This window comes from Pogona vitticeps, chromosome 1, assembly GCF_051106095.1.
Source record: "Pogona vitticeps strain Pit_001003342236 chromosome 1, PviZW2.1, whole genome shotgun sequence".
In the NCBI taxonomy this organism is placed as follows: domain Eukaryota; kingdom Metazoa; phylum Chordata; class Lepidosauria; order Squamata; family Agamidae; genus Pogona; species Pogona vitticeps.
Window position 1 is genome coordinate 351,022,290 of NC_135783.1, and position 24,789 is coordinate 351,047,078.

A 24,789-nucleotide genomic window follows, 5' to 3' on the forward strand; every position below is an offset into this window, starting at 1 on the left:
AAGAGGATCCACACAGTGACCCGAAAACCAAGTGATTTCACAGCAACATCCCCAAATGCTGATCCAGGTTCCAATTGATCTCAATAGTGTAACCAAGCTCTTCATGAGAAAATGGAAACAGTACTGCATCGGTCTATTCTGAATTTCAGACATGGTTTTTCTGCATCTCTCTAGCAGATTCTTCTCAAAATCAGAAGAAGCCTGAGACTAGGAAGGGCAACTATGAAAGAATGAGAAAAGAGTAACAAGCATAAAGAATGTGTCCCTGGAGACAAAGGAGAAGATCATTTACACAACGGCATTCTCATCTACAATGCATGACTGTGAAAGGTGAACATTGAAGAAGGCTGACTGGGAAAAAAAACTTGATTTATTTGAAATATGGTGCTGGGGGAGAGCTTTGCAGATAAGCTGGACTGCCAGAAAGACAAACAAGTGGGTTCTAGATCAAACCAAGCCTCAACGCTCTCTGGAGGCAACAATAATGAAATGAAGGCTGTCCGACTTTGGGTATATTAACGAGAAGACAAGACTCACTAGGAAAGACAATAATGCTGGGTAAAGCTGAAAGCAGTAGGGAAAGAGGAGGACCAACTACAAGATGGACTGACTTAGTAATGGAAGCCACAACCTTAAGGGTGCATGACCTGAGCAAAGCTGTTGATAAAAAGGACTTTTTGGAGGTCCCACATGGATAGGGTCACCATGAATCAGAGCATAACTGCCATGGCTCCATTCACTGTTGGCCATCATGGCCATGAGCCATCCCTGGCTTTGAGCAATTGAATCTCTATGTACTCAACTGTGTGGGTGATGGTGAATTAATATCACCATATCAACTGCTACACACAGGCAGTTACGGCGTACCCCTCTCCGTGCACAGAATAGCTATATTTATTCCACTGGGCCGAAATTTCAGCTCAATTCCATTCTTGAAGGATTTGTCAAAATGCAAGAATTAATAATCTTTCTACATAGGCTGGAAAGGACTTGTCCTTTTAAAAGTAACAACGCAGAGAAAGGAAAACGTATTTCCCCCCCGCCATCTCTTTAAGCAAGCGCAAGTCCAGGATTTGTAAAAGTTAGTTTTGGGACAACAAACCCTCCAGCTGGGGATTGTGGGAGTTGTAGTCCTTCCCCCCCCCAAAAAAGCAACCACCCCAAGTTCTGGGCATGGCACAACTTTTAATCACTAGCTCAGACTTGCCCTTCAATCCCAAAAAAACTAGAGACTTCGTTTTTGTTGGATATATTACAACCTCGTATGACGCCTTTAAGGGATTTTTATCTGGGTGGGACTTTTCCGGGCTGAGGTTGTTGCCCGTCAACCCAGTAGCACCCAATAGTTCCCTCTCTACCTCAAATTCTTTTTCCCGCCTTTTTTTCAGTCAGGATTCAGTTAATATTCTGTCAGTGTGTTTACGGAGTCAGAAGTAGACCGTGTTCTGTCAGCAATATAACCACTCAGTTAATCAATAATTAAGCTAATCAACCAGATAAGTTCAGTGATGTAAAAAGTTATTATTTCCACAAAATATTTTGTTTTTATATAAGAAGACCTGTCAGTAAAATGAAACCTTTATTCTTATTCATTCCAGAGTATCTGAATTAATATTGAAACAAATAAGTGCCAGTTGAGGTAAACTAACAAATAAGGGATGGTATACTAAGAGAGACTGTAGTTCAATCTGGTCTTTATGCTTCTCCCAGAAGAACCATTTTTACCTGCTGCATAATAAGAGGAAGTTTATTATTAGTTTTAATTAAGGCTGCACTCAATTTTTCCTCGCACCAAGCTCTGCCAACAAACCAAACCCCAACAGTTCTCTTTGACTGATGCTGCTGACATCAAAACAGATTTTTTTTCATCACCAATTACTGCAGTAATCCATGCCTGCATTGTTTATTTTGCAGGCAGTTTAGCTTTCCATAGAAAACTCACAAACTGGCCTTGTGTTTTGTGGCCCTTGGGACTCACTCCCACCTCACCCCCTTTTTTTCCATGCACTTTTATCCATCTTTTTTCTGGAGATATCTGAATGAATCTCAAAGCCAAAGAGCTACAAGGAGCATTGAGGCTCACCCTCCCTTCCGAAGCTTCGCATTTCTGTCTCTATTTGTGGCACATTTTGAGCGCGAGTACCTCCTTCTCGAGGGCCACTTGGAGCCAAAGCAATAGCGCCAGGTGCAAAACGTCATCACGCTCTTCTCAGCCCTCAAGACCCGTAATAATGTACGAAGGAGGATACTGTAAAGCCGAGGCCTTCTGATTCATAAAGCAAATGAGATCTCAGACGGCAGTAAAACAGTTCATGCCACGTCAATCCATCGACAGCCATCCCAAGATGTTTCTACTTAAATTCAATCTAACCCATACGCAATCCACTGGAATGTAGCCTTGGCTTTACTGGCAGAATAGGACTACAAATCCCAGCTTTGTAAAAATGGCAGCCAAGTGCTCATATTTTCCGTTGTAACTTTCCCAGAGTAGGGCCCCTTTGGGCTACCCATAGCGCCTGGTGAAGTTAGGGTTTTGATCTCCAGCTCCCAAAATGCCTCCCCTCACTCATTCTATGCGAATCGAAAGATTCTGGGAATTGTAGTCCTAGAATCATAGACTCATGAAGTTGAAAGGGGTCGATAAGGTCATCAAGTCCAACCCCCTCCTCAATGCAAGTATACAAATCAGAGGAGATCTGCCACGTGGTTATCTGAATCTCTCTTGAATACCTCCAGTGTTGGAGCACTCACCACCTCTCAAGGTAATGGGTTCCATTGTTGTACTCCTCTAACAGAAGGTTTTTCCTGATATTCAACCAAAGCCTGCCATCTTGTAAATTCAGCCCATTATGATGTGTCCTGTACTCAGGGATGATGGAAAACAGATCTTGACCCTCCTCTGAATGACAAGTATTTGAAAAATGCTATTCTTATCTCCCTTCAATCTTCTTTTCTCAATGCTAAACGTGCCCGATTCTTTCAGTTTTTCCTCCTAGGGCTAGGATTCCAGCCCCCCAAAGAATTTGTCAGCATCCTTCTTGAAGTACAGTGTCCAGAACTCCCAAGGAGGAATTGGAGTTTTTTGCAAACTTGCATGCTGCCTTTAGTAGGTTTGGCTGGGAGGGAGCATTCTGGGCTAGGGCGACTGTCCGTCTATCAAGCACAGACCAATCATTCCTTCCCTACCTCTGGATTCAGAAACAGCCCCGCCTCCCTGCTTAGAGCTTTTTCCTTAGTCTGTCGGAAGCAGTGAGTCTGTTGAGGTCTCTTCTTAATAGGCAGTCGTGTTTGTCAGTTTGCTGTTTAATCTGTTCAATTGTAAGAAAAGCATTTTTATTCTTTCTCTTACTAACATCACAGAGTGAGCTATTGAGACCGTAAGTGCCAGTTGATGGATTAAGTGCCAAGGGTGGTCTAATCTGGGGGACTGGAAGTGATTCTGCTCTGTGAATCCCTTGCACTTCTGCTAAACAGCGAAAGCAATTTAACCAAAAATTCAAAACTCTGCAATAGAAGTAACTCTGCCAAGCACAGAGGTGGGCGATTTGCAGCCCCAACTTCAAGAGCCTTGTGCAGTTGGTTGATTCGCCCCTATGCAATCAGTCCTTCCTTCATCAAACCCAAAAGGGCACAGCGGGTGGAAAGGGAGAAAGACTTCCTCACTGTGGGTGGAGGAGGCTCTTGAGAGTCCCATGGACTGCAAGGAGAACAAACCTATCCATTTTGAAGGAAATCAACCCTGAGTGCTCACTGGAAGGACAGATCCTGAAGCTGAGGCTCCAGTACTTTTGGCCATCTCATGAGAAGAGAAGACTCCCTGGAAAAGACCCTGATGTTGGGAAAGTGTGAAGGCAAGAGGAGGGGAAGACAGAGGATGAGATGGCTGGACAGTGCCTGCGAAGCAACCAACATGAATTTGACCCAACTCCGGGAGGCAGTGGAAGACAGGAGGGCCTGGCGTGCTCTGGTCCATGGGGTCACGAAGAATCGGACATGACTTAACGACTAAACAACAACAACCTAGAGGACGCTACCTAGAATGGATGTGATGTTTTACTGAAAGTTTAACTGACTCATCAAAATCAATGGGATTGAAAAGCTTTGGATTTTAGCTGACTCTTGCTGTATTTGGGGGACAGTCCATGGAAACAGCTATAAATGGAATAGGGTGATGGTGCCTGTATTAGGGCTGGCTGGGTAGCTCAGTGGTTGCAGGACCAGAGGCAGGAAGTCTGATTCACCCCTTGGGCCTCCAGAGAGAAGAGCCAGCCTGTGTGGCCTTGGGCAAGCCGCATGGTGGCTCCAGACCATCTCCAATAGAAGGGAATGGTCAACCACTTCTGAGTATTGTCTACCTAGAAAACCCTGAAAAGAGTCACCATAAGTTGGAATTGACTTGGCAGTAGTGCAATCATCATTATTTCTTTTATTCAGCAGTTGAAAGCACTCACAGGCAAAGGGAAGAAGGCTTTACAACCCTTCACAGGATAAAAGCGTGGAACACCCCGCTCTCTCAAAATTAAGTTGCTACTTCTAAAAAGTGGTAGGTAGACTGCAGAAGTGCTGAATCTAAGTGGTAGGATGATTATTAATTCATACTGCACTATCAATTTACATGGCCCATGGCCAGAGGGGTTATTATATAACACCTCGTCTCTGTGAATTGCACAGTTTGGTTCTTCCTCAAATTCACTGTGCTAGGTTTAACCTTTCTTGCCCTAGATATCCTAGGTATTTAAGCTAATCCGTTCTGTGAAAGAGGAAGGAAGGAAGGAAGGAAGGAAGGAAGGAAGGAAGGAAGGAAGGAAGGAAGGAAGGAAGGAAGGAAGGAAGGAAGGAAGGAAGGAAGGAAGGAAGGAAGGAAGGAAGGAAGGAAGGAAGGAAGGAAGGAAGGAAGAGCATCTATATATGATGGATCTATTTCCCTAAGAAATAGATCCATCATATATAGCAAGGAAGTTCCTGTGTTCAGTCGTTTAGTCGTGTCCGACTCTTCGTGACCCCATGGACCAGAGCACGCCAGGCCCTCCTATCTTCCACCGCCTCCCGGAGTTGTGTCAAATTCATGTTGGTTGCTTCGATGACACTGTCCAACCATCTCATCCTTGGTCGTCCCCTTCTCCTCTTGCCTTCACACTTTCCCAACATCAAAGTCTTTTCCAAGGAGTCTTCTCTTCTCATGAGATGGCCAAAGTACTGGAGCCTCAACTTCAGGATCTGTCCTTCCAATGAGCACTCGGGGTTGATTTCCTTTAGAAGTGATAGGTTTGTTCTCTTTGCAGTCCAGGGAACTCTCAAGAGTCTCCTCCAGCACCACAGCAAGGAAGTTCAACTGCAGCTGAATGTCAGGAAGACAAAAATCATAATTACAGAAGAACTACACAACTTAACATTGACAATGAAGAAACAGATATTGCTAGAGATTTTGTCCCCTTCACAGGGATTTTGTCCCCTTCACAGATTGCTGCTTTGTCGTGGTGAAGGGGCTTGAGTAACTCAGAGAAGCTATGGGCTATGCCATGCAGGGACACCCAAGACGGACAGGTCATAGTGGAGAGTTCTGCCTAAACGCGATCCACCTGGAGCAGGAACTGGCAAGCCACTCCAGTATCTTTGCCAAGATAACTCCATGGATGGAAACAAAAGGCTAAAAGATATGACGCTGGAAGATGGGGCACTCAGGTCGGAAAGCGTCCAATATGCTACTAAGGAAGAGCAGAGGACAAGGACAAGTAGCACCAGAGCTAATGAAATGGTTGGGCCAAAGCCGAAAGGACACTCAGCTGCGGGCGTGCGTGAAAGTGAAAGAAAAGTCTGATGCTGCAAAGGAAAAATACTGCATAGGAACCTGGAACGTAAGATCGATGAACCTTGGGAAGCTGGAGGTGGTCAAACAGGAGATGGCAAGAATAAAAATTGACATCCTGGGCATCAGTAAACTAAAATGGATGGGAGTGGGCGAATTCAATTCAGACTATTATCATATCTACTAGTGTGGGCAAGAATCCCGTAGAAGGAATGGAGTAGCCCTCATAATCAACAAAAGAGTGGGGAAAACTGTAATGGGATACAATCTCAAAAATGATTCGATGATTTCAATACGAATCCAAGGCAGACCTTGCAACATCACTGTAATCCAAGTTTATGCACCAACCACCAATGCTGAAGAGGCTGAAACTGACCTATTCTATGAAGACTTACAACATCTTCTAGAACTGACACCAATTAAAGATGTTCTTCTCATTATAGGGGTTTGGAGTGCTAAAGTAGGGGGTCAAGAGATAAAAGGAACAACAGGTAAGTTTGGCCTTGGAGCTGACCACCAAGAGAATTGATGCTTTTGAATTGTGGTGCTGGAGGAGACTCTTGAGAGTCCCCTGCACTGCAAGGAGATCAAACCTATCCATTCTGAAGGAAATCAACCCCAAGTGCTCACTGGAAGGACAGATCCTAAAGCTGAGGCTCCAATACTCTGGCCATCTCATGAGAAGAGAAGACTCCCTGGAAAAGACCCTGATGTTGGGAAAGTGTGAAGGCAAGAGGAGAACGGGACGACAGAGGATGAGATGGTTGGACAGTGTCATTGAAGCGACAAACATGAATTTGACCCAACTCCGGGAGGCAGTGGAAGACAGGAGGGCCTGGCATGCTCTGGTCCATGGGGTCACGAAGAGTCGGACACAACTTAATGACTAAACAACTACAAGAGATTTTGTAAACCTTGGTTCAAAACACATCAGTCCTAATGGAGACTGTGACCAAGGAATCAGAAGGCTGAGACGAGAAAGGGCAGCAATGAAGGAATTAGAAAAGTTCATCATATGTAAGGATGTGTCACTGGAGACCATGACTGAGATCATCCACACTCTTATATTAAACACATGTAAAGGGATGTGGTGGCACTGCGGGCTAAACCGCAGAAGCCTGTGCTGCAGGGTCAGAAGACCAAGCAGTCGTAAGATCGAATCCACACGACGGAGCGAGCTCCCGCCGCTTGTCCCAGCTCCCGCCAACCTAGCGGTTCGAAAGCATACAAATGCAAGTAGATAAATAGGGACCACTTCGGTGGGAAGGTAACAGCGTTCTGTGTCTAAGTCGCACTGGCCATGTGACCACGGAAGATTGTCTTCAGACAAACGCTGGCTCTATGGCTTGGAAACGGGGATGAGCACCGCCCCCTAGAGTCGAACACAACTGGACAAAAATTGTCAACGGGAACCTTTACCTTTACCTAAAGGGGAAGAAGGCCACATCTGCTTCCCTGGCACCAGTCTCTCCTCAGGTGCTGCCTCCCCCATTAGAAAAGAGGTAATTCTGTATACTTAAGCACAAGTACAAGCTCCCACCTAGCTGAGACCCCTCATAAAACCAAGTTCTTAATATTCTGGAGGCTTTGGACACGTCTAGAAGCCACCTTCCCATACTGCTGTAACACCTCATCCAATGGAGGATTCTTGGAGTTATCATCTTGGCTGTCATGTTCTCAAGCTCTTGCATGATGTTATAATTCCCCACACCATACACAAACAAACAGCTGATCTTTTTCCGCCCCACATGAAAAAGATCCCAAGTGGTCCAGCTGCCCCTCAAATGGAACATGTTCTCAGCCACCTCTTGCTTGGTTTGTCGTCTCCGGTAGGTCCTCCATCTCTGCAGGAGAAGGCAACCAAAGGCCTAGTAAGAAATCTGCCACGTGCTGGATCTCCTCTTTCGTGTGATCACAACTAAAAGCAATTCTATGTTTATTCGAGCAAAAACTGAGCATATTTTAACTATGCCCCATGGTTCCCAGTGAAATTTAAGCAGGCAACTGTGGAGATGGATGGATGGATGGATGGATGGATGGATGGATGGATGGATGGATGGATGGATGGATGGATGGATGGATGGATGGATGGATGGATGGATGGATGGATGAAAGGAAGGAGCAAACTAATAATGGATGGATGGATGGGTGGGTGGGTGGGTGGATGGATGGATGGATGGATGGATGGATGGATGGATGGATGAAAGGAAGGAACAAACTAATAATGGATGGATGGATGGGTGGGTGGGTGGATGGATGGAGAGGAGAGAGGGAGACAGACAGACAGACAGACAGACAAAGGGATAGATAAATGACATTTCTGTGTATGTCAATACTGTTCATCCTGTCAGTTATCCAGGATACTCGATGAAATCAATAAGGCTGTGCCATGTGGATACTTTGGAATACAACACCCATAACTCTCCAAGAATTCCCCAGGAGATGTCCTAAGAGCTCCAGTCCATAGCCCCACCTCTACAGACGCACCTCCATTTCTCTCACCTGGACAAGGGACTAGCTTGAAGGCTCAGTGGAATAGCTCCAGTCTAACTTCCTGCTAAAAAAAAGGAAGCTGCCCCAGGGCTACAATCCCAGAGCTTCCAGAGAGGAGTAGTTTGGCTGCCCATTAGGCTCTATAGAGGGCGCCTCCCAAAGAACTAAGTCTCACTCTCATGCAATGTACATTATTTCTCTTCCTTCCAACCGTGGCCAGCTAGCCCTGCTGCTTTTGGAGGACCTCCAAATTCTCATGAAATGAAATCTCAAACACACACAGATCCTACCCTGATAGTGCCACCGCTGTTTTCCATGAAGGAGGAACACATCACAGAGGTGTTAAAGCTCTTCTGGGTTTTCAAGGAGCTCAAACCTGCCACATCTATTTGGGGGATAGAGATCAGCACCTCCGTTTCCCTCCTGTAAAGTTCAGATTAAAAGCCAGTGAGGATTCACTGCCCCTCACCCTGCAAAGTTAAAGAGTCACCAGCCACCGCAGCCTGGAAGCCTTTACAAGCAACCGTTTAAGCAAGGCAAATTTGCTCCTGCAGGAATGCTTTTCTTATCCTTAATCCCAAGGTTTCTTGTTTAGCAAATCCGGGATTGCAAAGGGCAACTGATGCAACAGCCTGGCGTCTGGGTTCGAAGCCTCTTGACAATATTACACCATCCCCAGCGTGGGCCTGCCTCATCTTATTGGAATAATTTACTCCTGTGGATCAATGTCTTGGCTCTCTGAGCAACTGCAGATCCCGGTCTCTCCTCTGCATTGGAGTGCTCAGGCTGGCAGCGTTCCAGCCTGAGCCGAAGCAAAGGGTAGCAAACATAAGCATTTTCCTGCGGTCTCTACTGTACACAACAAGTGCATCGCATGCTCTGTTTGCTACACAATCACTGCTCCAAACAACCAGACAAGCCAGGAAGATTTATTAACCACAAGCGATCCCTTGACCACAGGTTTCTGTGGCTGGCCTCGAACATCCATGGACCGTGTCCATGAAAAGAATTTTTTACATAAGCTTTTACAACTGGGGCAGGTTAGAAATTTTAATGCTATTTATACACACTAGCCTTCATGTCACACGAGTTACTATGTTTGTGCAGCTCAACCAGGGACTTTTGAAAAGTTTTTTTTTCTTTTTTTAGACTACATTTCCCAGAATTCCCCCATGGCCACTAGGAGATGGGAACTGTAGCTCAGAAAGTAACTTCTCCATGCTTTGTGGCTGCAAGGGAGGGCTCGCGACATCACTAGGCACAACTCTAACCCCACACCCAGCCACAGTCCTCTGTTCTCAAGGTGGAGAACACCAGCATTCGGCCCGCAAAATCTCCAGAATTATTTTTCAAATAAAGGTTAAGTCCCAACCTCGGAAAACCCTACCTCGCTGCTATTTCAAGTCAGTGTGGCCACTAGCTGTGGCGGCTGGGGGAATCCTAGAAGCCTTGGAAAAGTTACTTCGGAAGAGCCTTTTCCCGATTCTCCGCCATGAGGATGCCAGACTCCTTCTTTTCCCACTGCCGGGCATGAGATTTTTCTATACCTTGATTCAACCATCCATCCAAATGGAGATAGCAGCCAAGAAATCAGACTCGGAAAGGCAGCTATGAAGGAATTAGAAAAGATCATCAAGCGTAAGGATGTATCCCTGGGGACCAAGACCAAGATTATCTACACAGTCTTGTATTTCTAATCACTGTGTAGGGGTGTGAAAGCTGGACAGTGAAGAAAGCTGACAGGGGAAAACAACTGGATTCATTTGAAATGTGGTGCTGGAGGAGAGCTCTGAGGGTACCCTGGATGGCCAGAAAGAAGAACCAGTGGGTCCGGCAAAAATATTGAAACTGAGGCCATCCTACTTTGGGTACATCATGAGAAGGCAGGATTCTCCAGAAAAGACAGTAATGTTGGGAAAGGTAGAAGTAACAGGAGAAGGTAAAGGTTCCCCTTGACATTGAGTCCTGACTCTAGGGCACAGTACTCATCCCCATTTCCAAGCCACAGAGCCAGCGTTTGTCCGTAGACAGTTTCCGTGGTCACATGGCCAGCATGACTACACACGGAATGCCGTTACCTTCCCACCGAGGTCATACCTATTTATCTACTCACATTTTTTACATGCTTTCGAACGGCTAGGTTGGCAGGAGCTGGGACAAGCGACGGGAGCTCACTCCGTTGCTTAGATTCAATCTTATGACGGCTGGTCTTCTGACCTTGCAGAACAGAGGCTTCTGTGGTTTAACCCACAGCGCCACCATGTCCCTCTAGGAGGAGGAGGAGAGGAAGACCAAACATGAGATGGACAGACTCTTCTCTTGCTGCCTTCCACCTTTCCCAGCATTATTGTCTTTTCACAAAAATCCTGCCTTCTTATGTTGTGCCCAAAATAGGACAGACTCAGCTTCAACCTTTTCGCCTCCAGATATTGTTCAGGCTTCATTTGCTTTCGGACCCCACCTGTTTGTCTTTCTGGCAGTCCAGGGAATCTGCAAAGCTTTTCTCCAACACCACCTTTCAAACCAATCCATTTTTTTCCCCTGTCGGCTTCCTCTGCTGTCCAACTTTCACACCCACACATACGTGTACAAGAGTTGCTCCTGATGTCTATTTCACAGCCAAGCGTTGAGCTGCCTTGCATCTCAGCTCCAGGAGAGAAGGTGGGATCTACAGCAAAGAAATTACTCCTCTGCGTGAGTAGGGAACTGCTACCTGTAAAAAATCAAAGGCTATCATACCATGTATCTTCCTTCCAGAAGGACCCTCTACTTACGGAATTAATCCATATTGGAATGGTGTCTGCAAGTCGAAAAGTCTGTAGGTGGAATCTCCATTGACCTACAATGCATTGAAAACCGATTAATCCCATAACCGGCGGCTTTTATTCTATTTTTGTTCCATTTTGGTTTTTTTTCTGGTCTGTAAGTCGATTCTCCGGCTGCAAGTCGAATCAAAATTTTGCAGCCAGAGAAGTCTGTAACTCGAAAAGTCTGTAAATCGAGCCGTCTGTAAATCGAGGGTCCACTGTACAAAAATGGACTGCAATCCTAAACATACTCACTAAGGATTAAGTGCCATCTGATGCAATAAGAATGACTGCTGCTGAGTCAATGGGCACAGGATTGCTCTTAATGAGGTACCTGGAACAGGAGAACCAAGGAACAGAATTTGGAGGGTGGGAGCGAGAGAGAGAGAGAGAGAGAGAGAGAGGGAGGGAGAGAGAAAGAGAGAGAGAGAAGGAGGAAAAAATGCTGTTGTGTGGATGAACTCCCCTACACACAGGAAGAATTCACAGATCAATTTTGTCGAGACCGAGCCTTGCTTGTGAATGAGCCACCAACAGCCTGCTATGTAACTTACAAGCAACAGTATTTTAATTATTTTGAGAATTCTAAATTTATTTCTGCTTTAAACTTCCAAATCTGTTCCCAAAGCAAGTGGTGGCATGGCTAAGTAGCACGTAGAAACTTTCCTTCTTTATACCAATCTGGGATAAGGCATGAGAAATGGATATTTACGGGCTGATTTTGTTTTGCATCTATATTGCATAATGCAGAAAGCACCAAAAAAAAGCAAAAAGGAGGCTAGTGGGAAATGAGCATATATTAATAGGCTTTGCTCAATGCAACAACAGTAGCTCACCAAACGTGAGTTAATTCACATGTTTTTAAGAATAAACAAAGGATCACAGTAACAAGCTGCTGGATAGCTCAGTGGTTGAGGTCCCTGGCTACGGAGCCAGAATTTGGAAGTTCGATTCCCCACGGGGCTGGGGTCGATGATCCATAGGGTCCTTCCAGCTCTGCAGTTCTAAGATTATCATTATATTGGAAATACAATACTGTACTTTGTCCACTTAAGCTTCTCGGCTTCTTCAGGAGCTCTCAGACAAAGAGCTGGGCTAAAGAATGTCAAGCTTGTTCAAGCTTTTTCCACTGAAACTCAACCACTCCGTGCTTTAAGACATAAGCAAATACAGTGGTGTCTCGCATTACTATGTTAATTCGTTCCAGCAAAATCGCTGTGGAACGAAAACATCGTAAAGCAAAATTTAAAAGCCCATAGAAACGCATTAAAACCCGATTAATGCGTTCCTATGGGCTTGAAACTCACCGTCCAGCAAAGATCCTCCACAGCGCAGCTATTTTCACTGCCCGTGCAGCGAGGAATCCGTCCCAGAAAACAGCGGGCAGCTATTTTTTTTACCTGGTGGCCATTTTGAAACTGCCGATCAGCTGTAGGAAAATCGTCGTTTTGTGAGAATCGGTTCCCGAAGCAGGGAACCGATCATTGCAAAGCGAAATTCCCCCATAGGAAACATCGTATTGCAATCACTTTTGCGATTGCAAAAACTTCGTCGTAAAGCAATTTCATCGTAAAACGGAGCACTTGTCTCGCGAGGCACCACTGTATTTAATCACCATCATCCTTGAAGCCTGTGTGGCCAAGGGCAAACTACACGGTCCCAGGGCATCCATGAAAAAGGGGAATGGTGAACCACTTCTGAGTATTCTCTACCTGGAAGACCCTCTAAAAGGTTGCCATAAGTCAGAATTGAACTGATGGCACATCATCATCATCATTCAAAACTGCTGAACGCAGTCAATCTCCATTCACAGATGAGTTATGATGATGATGATGATGATTAGGAACTGAAGAATGGTTCTCCTTACTTCCCAAGAGGGAGGAAGAGTTCATAAGAACGGCAGTCAGCAAAAGCAACTTTTCCACGCTCTGATCCCGAACTCTGGTTTGTCCGCTTGAACTTCTGGGGCCTGAGACGTGAGTCAGGTCAAGCCCACAGAAGGTCTTGTATTCAAAGACGAACCTCAGCACTTGCTGAGACGCATACTCTTGCATTCCACCTGCCAATAAAACCGAAGTCGTATCAAAGGAACTTTAGCTGCAGCGAGAACCTTTAAAAAGAAGAATCAGCAGGAGTGTCCTTCAGAGAACCAGAAGCCTGTACTTTATAAAAGATTAAGTGTAACATTTTCCAAATGACTTTAAAAGCCTACACATATTCTCTTCTCCCCAGCTCAAATGAATGGATACTACAAGAGCTAAGCAGTGTGGGCCCCATAGGGTTGGCAGTGCAATTTTGTAAATGCAGCCTTCTTTCACACAACAGGGCTAAGTTCACAAATTAAGAAATATGGGGTGGGTGCATTGATTTGGTACTTTGAAGGCTGCTTTCCTGCCCATTAACTAAAGAACAGCTCCTCACATGGTGTAGACTGCTATTAAAGCCAGTGGTGCAAGTTTTTTCGGTTGACCTTGGCTACCAGACAAAACTTAAGCTCGCCTTCCAATTTGCGTTTTTCATAGGGCTCATCCAGATGTCAACACACAATGCTGAAGTATGATGGAAAATCCCCTGCCCGCTTCCCCAGCTACAAATCAAGAAGGATTAGGGTTAGGGTCGGGGTAGCTGACTAGAAGACCGCTCATTTTTATACAGTGAGTAAGGCAGACCACTGCCTGAAAGAAGACATGATCATCAAACGAGAGCCATTCCAAAGTATTATTGACTGACATCATCCTACTCTTGGGAAGAGCCTGGTGTGAAACTAATATTTAGCCTCTCTCTGATTCTTCACTCCAACTTCCCAAAAAAGACAAGAATCTTAGCAGCCACATTCATGACTTAGTTGGAACATCTGAAGGGCTATTAAGACACAACCCCACTTAGAACCCATGACAGTCATCTAGACTGGGAGCAACATTCTCTATTTTCACCAGTACTGGCTTTGTCCAATTTCGGCAGAGGTTGTTCCAAAGCTTCTGAGCGGATACTCCTCTAACAAAATGCTGTTGTAGGCTACACTGACAGAAGCATAGTCTCCAAATCCCATGAAGTCCTTGACTCCCCGGTTAGGTCTCACCTAGAGTACTGCGTCCAGTTCTGGACACCGAAGTTTAAGAAGGATGCCAACGAACTGGAACAAGTTCAGAGGAAGGCAACAAGGAGGATCAGGGGACTGGAAATCAAGCCCTAGGAGGAAAGACTGAAAGAGCTGGGTGTTTTTAGCCTTGAGAAAAGAAGACTGAAGGGAGATAGGATATCATTCATTCATTCATTCATTCATTCATTCATTCATTCATTCATTCATTTCATTTATATCCCACCTATCTGGTCGGGTCAGGACCACTCTAGGCAGCTAACAATCGTGCATAGGCATCCTTCAGTCTCGAGAGACTATGGTAACATGCTCTGAATCGAGGAGTGTCCTCTCCAGAGCATGAAGCCCGGGTAAGGTAACATGGAGGATAGGCTGTTACCCAAGCAGCAGATCCCCCCTCTCCACATTGCTGAAATAGTCCAATGGAAAGGCAAGAGCCAATACAACTGGTTCCAGCAGGAGTTGGCAGAACGACACGAACTGCCTTCAGGACTCCAGCTCCAGATTTTGGCTCGAGGTTAACTCCTGAAGCCTTTTCCATCAGTGGATATAGTCACAAGGCAGTGGAGGTTTGAAATCGGGGTTTTCCTTCTCCTAGATGGGCTGCCTTCCATGGCTGACGAGCCCCACCTACCCGGGGCTCATAAAATCATAAAAAATACAATAAAGGTGTATAAACAATTTAAATAGGGTGAAAGAAACAATAACAAAGGAAAGAAAAAGTGTCAGGAATTATCTGATGGGAAGGTCTGCCGAAATCACTTTTCAAATACTTGAAAAGCTGTCTTACATGGGAGAGGCAAGATCTGTTCTCACTCATCCCAGGACACACATTAATGGGCTCAAGTTGCAGGAAGGCAGATTTAGGCTGAAGATCAGGAAAAACTTCTTAACCGTTAGAAAAGTATGACAATGGAACCGATGACCTTGGGAGATGTTGAGTGCTCCAGCACTGGAGGCCTTCAAGAGAAAATGGGGCCACCAACTGTCAGATCTGCTTTGACATGGATTCCTGCCTTGAGCAGGGGGGTCGGACTCTATGGCCTTGGAGGCCCCCTTACAGCTCAGTTATTCTAGGATTGTAGAAACTGGCCAAAACTCTACCTTTAGCTTGAAAACTCTTTCTTCTACCATTGGAAAATAACGACTTCCGGACCCGATATATTTAAGATTAGGGAGTCCCTGTTCTCAACAACTGTAGGATTCTGAGGCAAACTGAAAAGATTTTTTAAGCTTTGAAAAGTTACTTTTTTGGGGGGGGGGGAATGTGTGTTATGTGGCGTCAAGTCACATCTACCATATTTTTCCGTGTATAAGACTATACTATTGTCTAAAATAGTTTAGACTAAAAATTGAGGGTCGTCTTATACACGGACATAAGCTGAGGAAAGAACAAAAATAAGTGGAGAGAAAAGTAAGGATCAAAGTGATACTGCAGGGCTTTGATCCCTGTTTTCTCCTCCACTTGCTAAGCCCCACTTAGATTTCTTAATTTTGGGTTAGAAAAGGGGGGCATCTTATACAATGAAAAATACGGTAACTTAGGGTGACCTAAATAGGGTTTTAAAGGGTATATTTAAGAAGTGTTTTTTTTTCAGTGCCCCACCCCCCATGAGTTCCCATGGTTTAGCAGGGATTCGAACCCAGGTCTCCTGAGTCTTACTTCATCACTCTCTCTGTGGCACCACACTGGGTACCATTTTTGGACGATCGATCGTATAGCCCTCCAGAGAGCCCAGGTAAATTTGGAGGTTGTCGGCCAAGCAAAATAACTTTCCCAGACTCTGTTCTTGGGAGCGCTGGGGAAATTCTGAACACCGCTAAGCAGAAGTGTTACGAGCGCCTTTGCTGCCTGTTCGTTCTTAAAAGCTGCAGCTTCTTTGCTTCGAACATGCCCTTCAAAAGCCCACAGCTGGCAGGAGAGAAGCCAGCCAAGACTGTCAGACGCATCCTACAAACAATTGTCTTACATAACCAGATTTTCCCCCCAGTTTGCTGCATAAAGAGCACAGTTTTTTTTTGAGGCCAGCTCCTCTCTACTTCCCTCAGCAGCAAAAGGCGTAGGAAAAGACCGTCTGGAATCCTTCTTTCCTAGTTAGCTGCTGACGAGCCGAATTGCCTTGTGGAGAAGATGGGGTTTTCCATTCCTTTCCATTCCCTGTCAAGAGTTTAAGCACCCCTTCCAAAACAGCAGCTCGGTCTTTCATGCTCCCCCCCCATCATCCCCTGAGTCCTCAGCCTCTAGTTTCTCTTTGCAGTCCTGAAGGGTTTTTTTTCCCCCTGAACACCCCGGTCTCTGGTTGTGCCAGAGGAAAAATGACACCGAAACAATGGAAAAAGAAAAACCCAACCATCATCTCTGCAACGTATACTGTATAACAATGAATTGCTTTCTCATCAGGCCCACCTCTGCTACGCCATCAAGAAACAAACTGTACCACCTTGTTCGCACAGGAATTGAACGTTTCTTTCCCGTGGCACACCCACGCACAGCCCAAGGCCAACCGATGGTGGGCACCCCCTCTTTCTAACTGAGAACGTCTGAGCCAAAGGGCAGCTTGCATGAGTCCCAGCAGTGAAATTCTTCTGGAGATGCAGTAAAAGAAATAACCTCAGCCCGTTGCTGCCGAAGAGACCCAATCCCACTTATTAAAATGCTGGGCAGGAGAAAGAAACCCAAACTAGAAAAAAACATACATCCGGAGGGGGGGGGAGAGAGCACATTGAATACAGTATTTGGGCACATCATGAGTAGTAGGCTGGATTCTTCTGAAAAGACAGGAACACTGGGAAAGACAGAGAGAGGGCAGGAGGAAAAGAGGAAGATCAAATATGAGATGGTTTAACGACCTACAGGAACCCACAAGCTTATTGGACTGCCATAAGTCGAAGGTAACTTGACGCCCCATAAGAACATCAATAACAACTCCATAGGGTCTGACACGGGCTTCTAGCAAGCCCTTCACCAAGGAGCCTTTCCCAGCCTTGCCTGGGAGCACCAGGATTTGAATTCAGGACCTGCCACCCCAGGGATTGGAATTTGATTAACCGAACAGCAGTTGTATGGGCAAAGCTGCCCAGCAGGCACTTTCTTTAAAAATGAAGACTGCAACAGGAAATAAAACTTAGGTAAAGGTAAAGGTTCCCCTTGACAATTTTTGTCCAGTCGTGTTCGACTCTAGGGGGCGGCGCTCATCCCCCTTTCCAAGCCATAGAGCCAGCATTTGTGCGAAGACAATCTTCCGTGGTCACATGTTCTGTGCGACTTAGACACGGAACGCTGTTACCTTCCCACCGAGGTGGTCATTATTTATCTACTTGCATTTGCATGCTTTCGAAACGCTAGGTTGGTGGGAGCTGGGACAAGCGACGGGCGCTCACTCCGTCGTGTGGATTCGATCTTACAACTGCTTGGTCTTCTGACCCTGCAGCACAGGCTTCTGCGGTTTAGCCCGCAGCACCACCACGTCCCTTAAAAGCAAGAATAAAATGTGGCGCTACATATGCTAAGGTTTGCTATAACGTGACGGTGTTAAGGAGTTAGGAGAGGATCCTATAAACATTTCAAAGATAGGAAACAGGGATTTATAACAGGACTCTTTAAGAATTTCTCGGGTCAAAGGAGCAACCAACCAATGAAGGAGAATTGGGGGGGGGGGAAATCAAGAAGATTATGACAAAGTAAATACTGTAAAATGCAGAGTGCCCGAACACAGATTGTTACAACGGATCGTTCTAGGTAAAATAAATGTCAAAAAATGATTCGGGAAGGCAGAAGGAAATCTTGGTTAAAAATCTCAGAGACTGTTCTGGACACAGTGCAATATTCATACTTGGAGTGGCCACTTCCAAAGCCAGGACAGATTATCTTGATGTCTGTTTCTAGTAGGAGATGAAGCAGCCCCTAGACACATGGGACTACAACTCCTATCATTCCCAGCAAGCACGGCACATAGAGAAGATGCTCTGGAGGGCAATCTGGAAGTTGAGGACAGTCAGAGCACTGAACACAATACTTTCAAGACTACATTTCCCAAAATCCTCAGACCGGCCTAGTCAGTGACCATGCTGACTAGGGGAGTCTGGATATTGTAGTCCTCTAAAGCAGCTATTCCTAGCTCTGAACACAGCTGACTTTAGAGGCCCCAGGCTCAGAAAGAGAGTCCTATTCTCAACGGGTCACAGGCAGGATACCAATCAGGACATTCTAGTCTCTGAGCATGTGCAGAACGTCGTTCTCCCACTGCAGAGATGTTGTCCCTTCTGTCACGCAAGGTGTCCCAACCAGTTGTTAGGTGCTGTCAAAATACCTTCTGATTTATGGCAGGCCTATGAATGAACTTTCTCTAAACGGTCCAGTCTGTAAAATCCATGCTCAGCTCTTGCAAACCCAAGGCTGTGGTTTCTTTATGGAGTCAATTCATCTCCTATTTAGGCCTCCTCTTTTCCTCCTGTTTTCAGCTTTTCCTAACGTTACTGTATTAACCATAATGTTAGTCCCAAGCTAATCATGGTGGGGGACGGACCCTTTGGACTCTAGCCAGTCCGAAATCCTAACCTGGCCCCTCTTCCCGACCTCCACCACCTACTTCCACAGGATTCACTGAACAGTACGTCAGGCCGTGGTGGCTGGGGATTTTGGGAACTATAGTCCAACACATCTGAAGGGAATTGTGTTGAAGAAGGCAGAAATAGGCACGACCGGCACATTTCCCTTGACTGCATTGGAGGAACTAGAGTCTTGAGGGAGAAATATGTTTTAAGCAAAGCAAAGTGTGCTGTTTATATACTGACCTATAGTGTTTAAAACACTCTCTGGAGGGTTCACAGTGTTATCGTGCAGACTACACACTGTCCCATACCCCAAGCGAGCTGGGTACTCAATTGGCCAGCCTCTGAACGATGGCCGGTTGAGTCAACCCCAGCTACCTGAACTCAGGATCAAACTCAGATCGTGAGCAGAGTCCCGACTGCCAGTGCTGCAGTTTAACCACTACACCGTAAAGTTTCAGGGGGGTTAGGCCTATGGTGCCCTCAGAACCACAATCGCTGGGGGAGTCTGTACGTTGTAGTACCAAAAATGTACAGTTTCCAAGCTTTGTGACAAGAACACAACCCAAATATATACATATGGAACTTCAATAACCTAGAGTGTGTTTACCTTTTCTTTCACCGCCCTCTCACTCTGTGTGTGTATGAGAGATGATTTAAGCCACAGATGATGTTTAAGGCTCACATCCACACTAAGTTATCCAGCCCTCGTGAGGTTGGTTGACCACCATTCAAACCCCTTGGGAAACTCTCTGCACACTACGTAGTTCATGTTTCCCGTTAGAATGGCAAAGCTATCTTTTTAAAGAAAGACCTTCCAGACCAGTGAGTTAAAAGAGAGAAAAATCAAGGTCTCCATGGGTAACAGAAGACATTTTTTCGTTCTCAATGACATTCTGGATACCCTCTTGGAATTGGCACACCCAGATCTTATTCGCCTGTAATAAATGAAAGTGATCTCTCCTTTGGCTGTGAATCAAAGCCCTGGCCATCCTCCCCGGAACCCACACCTTCTAGAACGGAGTTGCCAACTTTTTTTTCTTCTTCCCTGCAAGGATTCTAAATCTACAAGCGTTGGCAGGAAGAAAACTCAGCAAGATCGCCCCCCACCCACCCCACAGTTCAGATAGTTAGAAAGGGTTATGCTGCTCAAAGCTAGCCTAGCAGGAAGCTGGCAAAATACAGAAGCGGGCAAGGGGGAGTGGAGAGGCGCCGAGCGCAGTAATTGATAAGATTGTCCGTGATAAACGTGCAAAAGGCAAGCTAGCATGCTGGTATTCGTTCACTATTGTCCTGGTAGCATAGCAGGAATATAAGTAGTATTAGCAATTGGAAGCATCTATTATGTGACATTATCTAGTTTATCGGTCTATTCCTGGATTTTTCTGCCCCCTTTGTACACACATCATCATAATCATCATGTGCTGTAAAGTCAATTCTGACTTATGGAGGCCCGTTTTCAGGGATTTTTAGATAGAGAGTAATCATAAGTGGTTGACCATTCTCCTCTTCTGGGGAGGGATCCCTGGGACTGTGCAGCTGGCCCAAGGCCACCCAGGCCGGCTCTTCTCCCAGGAGACATAGTGGGAAATCGAACTCGGAACCGAGACCTTCAGTGTGGAGAGACTATGGTAACCAGCTTTCAGGCACACACCCCAAAATCTGCTCTCTCAGCAAGAGAGGAAAGTGTTGGGAGGGGGGACAAGTTCCCATGACATTGGAGGGAAGCCAGTAATAATTATTCAACAAAAGGAGGAGGAGGAAGGAATTAATATATTCGTTTCACATCGGGCTTATGACGACTGCTCCCCATTTCCGAGCTTTTCACAAATCCAGATTACAAACGCATTAAATAAGTAAATATGGAAACACTTCCCCGCAGTGAAGTCAGGAAAGAGGAGAGGAGGCTGGATCGGTGGCTAAAGCCTTTGGCCACAACCCAGGAGCGGCTTAAGCCGAGTCCAAGCGCCCTCCCCAACCCGCCAGCCAGACTGCGCCTGAACATGGAGGTTCCATTTCACCAACCTGCAGCAATAACGACGGAGCAGACGTTCGCTCTTTCTCCTGCCCCGCATCTCGCCCCCACCCCACCCCGAGGGCTGAGATTATGAGACACGGGAGTAGGTTGTCTATACTCTATCCCCTTCTCTCTGCACTACCCTTCACGGGTCGCCCCTTCGCACGTGCCCGAACATCGCGGGACCCTCTCTCTTTTCCCTGCCTGCTCGCTCGCTCTGCTTTCTGCATCCTGCGCCTCGGGTTCTCTCTCTGCCCCCGCGGTCCATTCTCGCCTCCGCACCATCGCCGGCCCGCCCGCGATGCGGCAAGTCACCAAGCGCCCCGGGACCCCCCGTACGTGTGAATCCGGACCCTCTTGGACACGTGCGCCCGACCCACCCATCGTCCCGCGCCGTCCACTCGCTCGGATTTTTTAAAAACCACCGTTTTTGCATGGAGCATGTGAGTGTGTTTGTGTGTGTGTGTCAAAAGACCATCACCAACCACAGCAAACCCCCGCTTCCCAGTTCTTGAATGCAAGCGTGTTGGGAGACAGGACATCCCCCTACAAAAAAGATGCACAACCCCGGGGAAGGGGGGGATAGAAGCACATCGCCCCTTCCCCTACAGCCCACCCCCAAAAAAACACAGTGCGATCTGCTCCAGCCAGCCCCACGCTTTCCCCATCCCACCCCAGCCACTTTCTCAGTTGCGGACAGTGGGAGAAAAGATGGGGGGGGTGTTCAAACAAAATACGGGGGGGGGGGTCCTGGAGAGGAGGAAAACCGCTGGACCCCCCCCCCAAGAAAAAGAACGATCCACTTTCCCGCAGTTTCAGATCCAAAGGATTCCTTTTCACACACGCACCCTAAAACAAAAGGGGGGGGGGAAGATACGCGCGTCTTTCTCTGCGAACCCCCCTCTCCTCCTCCCTAAGAGAACGCGTTTCCACGTTCGCCGGCGGGCACACACGCCGCCTCTCGCCGCCCGGCTTACTTTTCTGGCTGGAATAACCCGGGTAGTAGCCGTAGTAGCCGGTGATGCGCAGGATCCGGTCCTCGATGGTGGCCACGCCGTTGGGCGCCGCCTTGACATCCATGCGGAGAACCGACCAAGGGCTCCGGACGGCCCGCCCGGGGCTCGAGACCACGGCGGCGGCGGCGGCAGCGGCGGCGGAGCGGGAGGAAGAGGAGGAGGAGGAGGAAGGGCAGCTGCTGGTCGCCGCCGCCGCGGGGAGGGGGGGGAGCCCGGCTAGGCTGGGCTGGGCTGCCGGCGGGCAGGCGGGTCTCTCCCCGCTCCGGGCTCCGCAGGAAGAGCGGCTCCTCCGCAAGAGCGGCCAGCCTGGTGCCCCCCCCCCGCCCGCCTTAGCGCCGGGTTCGGCCCCCGAGTGGCTCCGGCTGGGCCCGCCTCCCGGTTCTCCTCCTCCTCCTCCTCCTCCCGGCAGGCGAAGTTTTTTTTTGTGGGGGGGGGGACGACAAACTCCTCCAGCCGCTGCAGCCCTCCCCCCCCTCGCCGTTTTCTCTTCCCCCCTCCAAGTTTCTCCCTCAGACCTTCTTCCCGCCTTCCTTCTGTTCCCCCCCACACACACATATGCCAGGTTTCTTGTGAGAAAAGGTGCCCCCCCCAAAAAAAATAAATTCATTTAATTCCTTCACATGTTTGTATCCCGCCTTTCTCCTTAACAAGAACCCAAGGCGGCTTCTGCCTTCGCCTCTTCACTCCCCCCCCCGCCAAGTTTCTCTGGTAAAGTCCCCCCCTCCCATCATCTGTGGCTTAAATCATCCCTTCTGCTCCCCCTTTTCTTTTTTGGGAAAAGACACCCCCCCCCCAAAAAAAAGACTTCCCGCGCTTTTCCTTCTCAGCTTGCTCTCTCACTGCACCCAAGCAAAGTTTCTGTGCTCAAAACACCCCCAGTTTCTTCTGGGACGCCCCCCCCAAAAAAGAGCCCTTTTCCCCTTTTCTTTTTCCCCCATCTTGAACCAGATTAGTATTGTTGCTTTTTATTTTGTTATATTGTTTTTATTCCATTTTTATTGTTAGCCGCCCAGAGTAGACTTGTGTCTAGATGGGCGGGGTATAAATTTAATAAATAAATGAATGAATAAATTCCTTCTCTGCTTCCTCCTGTGAGTTTCTGTGGCAAAGCCTTCCTCCCCGTCTCTTTCCCCCCCCCAGCCTTCCAAGTTTCTTTTTCTGGGATAACCCCCCCAAAAGTGTGTCCCTCCCCCCAAAAAAATTCCACCCCTGTTTCCCCTTTTCCGCTCCTTCAAAGCTTCCTTCCCAAATTCCCTCTCTTCCTTTCTGGGCCATGTTAATGGGGGGGGGGAGGGAAGCCTCCCCCAAAAAGGTCTCCCGAAGCCATCCCCATTTCTTTTCCTCTTCTCCACCCTCCCTCCCCATTTACCTGGGAACGGACCCCCCCCCCCAGAAAAGCCTCCCCCTCCAAAACCCAGCCTTTCACCATCTTGCCTCATCTTGAGCCATATTTTTCTAGAAAAGGGCCTCCAAAAAGCCTTCTCTCGCCTTCCTCTCCCTAAGAACAAAGGGCCAACGCAGAAGCCCTCCTACATCTTAAAAGTAAAACAACTATTACAAAGTGGTGGCGCCTTAAAAGCCTAACTTTTATCGTTATTTATTTTTAGGTGAGCTTTCATGGACGAGTCCACTTCCTCAGACATTTCATGAGACCCCCTTCCTCAGAAGAGCTCTTACGTCTGAGGAAGTGGACTTGTCCACGAAAGCTCATGATAAAATAAATACGGTATAAATAAAAGTTAGGCTTCAAGGTACCACCACTTTTTTTAACTTTGTTTTCACCTATAATGCTTGCAGAAATTAACACAACTCCTCCTTGTACAGCCCCTCCCTCCTGTTTCACCCTGTAGGCAAAACTAAAGGAGAACAAGAAGAGGGATTGGGGGGGGGGGGTGATCTTGGTAGACTTTAAGGACTAACAGATCTAACTTGACCCCTTTGGCCTAAATCACGATCAAGGCTTCTTAACACGCTACATAGGTTAATAAGCTATTGGTTCTGTAACAGCATCTCAGTGACAGCCAAGTCAACCTCGCCGATCATTCTGGTTTGTTGTTTAGTCATTTAGTCGTGTCCGACTCTTCGTGACCCCATGGACCAGAGCACGCCAGGCCCTCCTATCTTCCACTGCCTCCCGGAGTTGGGTCAAATTCATGTTGGTTGCTTCGCAGACACTGTCCAGCCATCTCATCCTCGGTCGTCCCCTTCTCCTCTTGCCATCACACTTTCCCAACATCAGGGTCTTTTCCAGGGAGTCTTCTCTACTCATGAGATGGCCGAAGTATTGGAGCCTCAGCTTCAGGATCTGTCCTTCCAGTGAGCACTCAGGGTTGATTTCCTTCAGAACGGATAGGTTTGTTCTCCTTGCAGTCCAGGGGACTCTCAAAAGTCTCCTCCAGCACCACAATTGAAAAGCATCAATTCTTCGGTGGTCAGGCTTCTTTATGGTCCAGCTCTCACTTCCATACATCATGACAGGAAAAACCATAGCTTTGTCTATGCGGACCTTTGTTGGCAAGGTGATGTCTCTGCTTTTTAAGATGCTGTTGAGGTTCATCATCGCTTTCCTCCCAAGAAGCAGGCGTCTTTTAATTTCATGGCTGCTGTCACCATCTGCAGTGATCATGGAGCCCAAGAAAGTAAAATCTGTCACTTGTAAAAATCATACTGGATAAGATCTTCTAATTAACAGCCTGGCATTCCCACCGCTGTGTGAATTAACTATTGTGTGACCTTACCTGTCTGTTCACCTGGTCATGAATCTCAACACCATAGTCGTCATGGATTTGCACTCTCTTGGATTTTGGTCCACGAAATTAATCTGTTAGTCTTTAAAGTGCTATAATGGTCTGCTCTCCCCGCCACCTTTTTCTCATTCTTCCCCCTCCCTTTTTTTGCCTCTCTGGAAAAGTTCACCTGGAAACAAAACCCTTTCAAAGTTGACTCTCCCTTCCTCTTTCTTCAACCCCCCCTCCAAGTTTATCTGGGGGAAAAATATATTC

General features: G+C 47.0%; 1 protein-coding gene across 3 annotated transcripts in view; it reads right to left on the minus strand.

Annotated features, from left to right (window-relative positions):
* The window catches only part of SLC35F4 (solute carrier family 35 member F4), a 154,235-nt gene extending 132,110 nt beyond the window's left edge, over positions 1-22,125 (minus strand). Inside the window, exon 1 of one of the 3 annotated variants that reach the window (XM_078384039.1) lies at positions 21,749-22,125. In XM_078384039.1, the coding sequence (XP_078240165.1) occupies positions 21,749-21,851 (103 nt within the window). In that variant the 5' untranslated portion in view covers positions 21,852-22,125. The remainder of the gene's footprint in view (positions 1-21,748) is intronic. The other 2 variants (XM_020814959.3, XM_020814962.3) reach the window with 2 other exon arrangements.
* Positions 22,126-24,789: the final 2,664 nt, after the last annotated feature.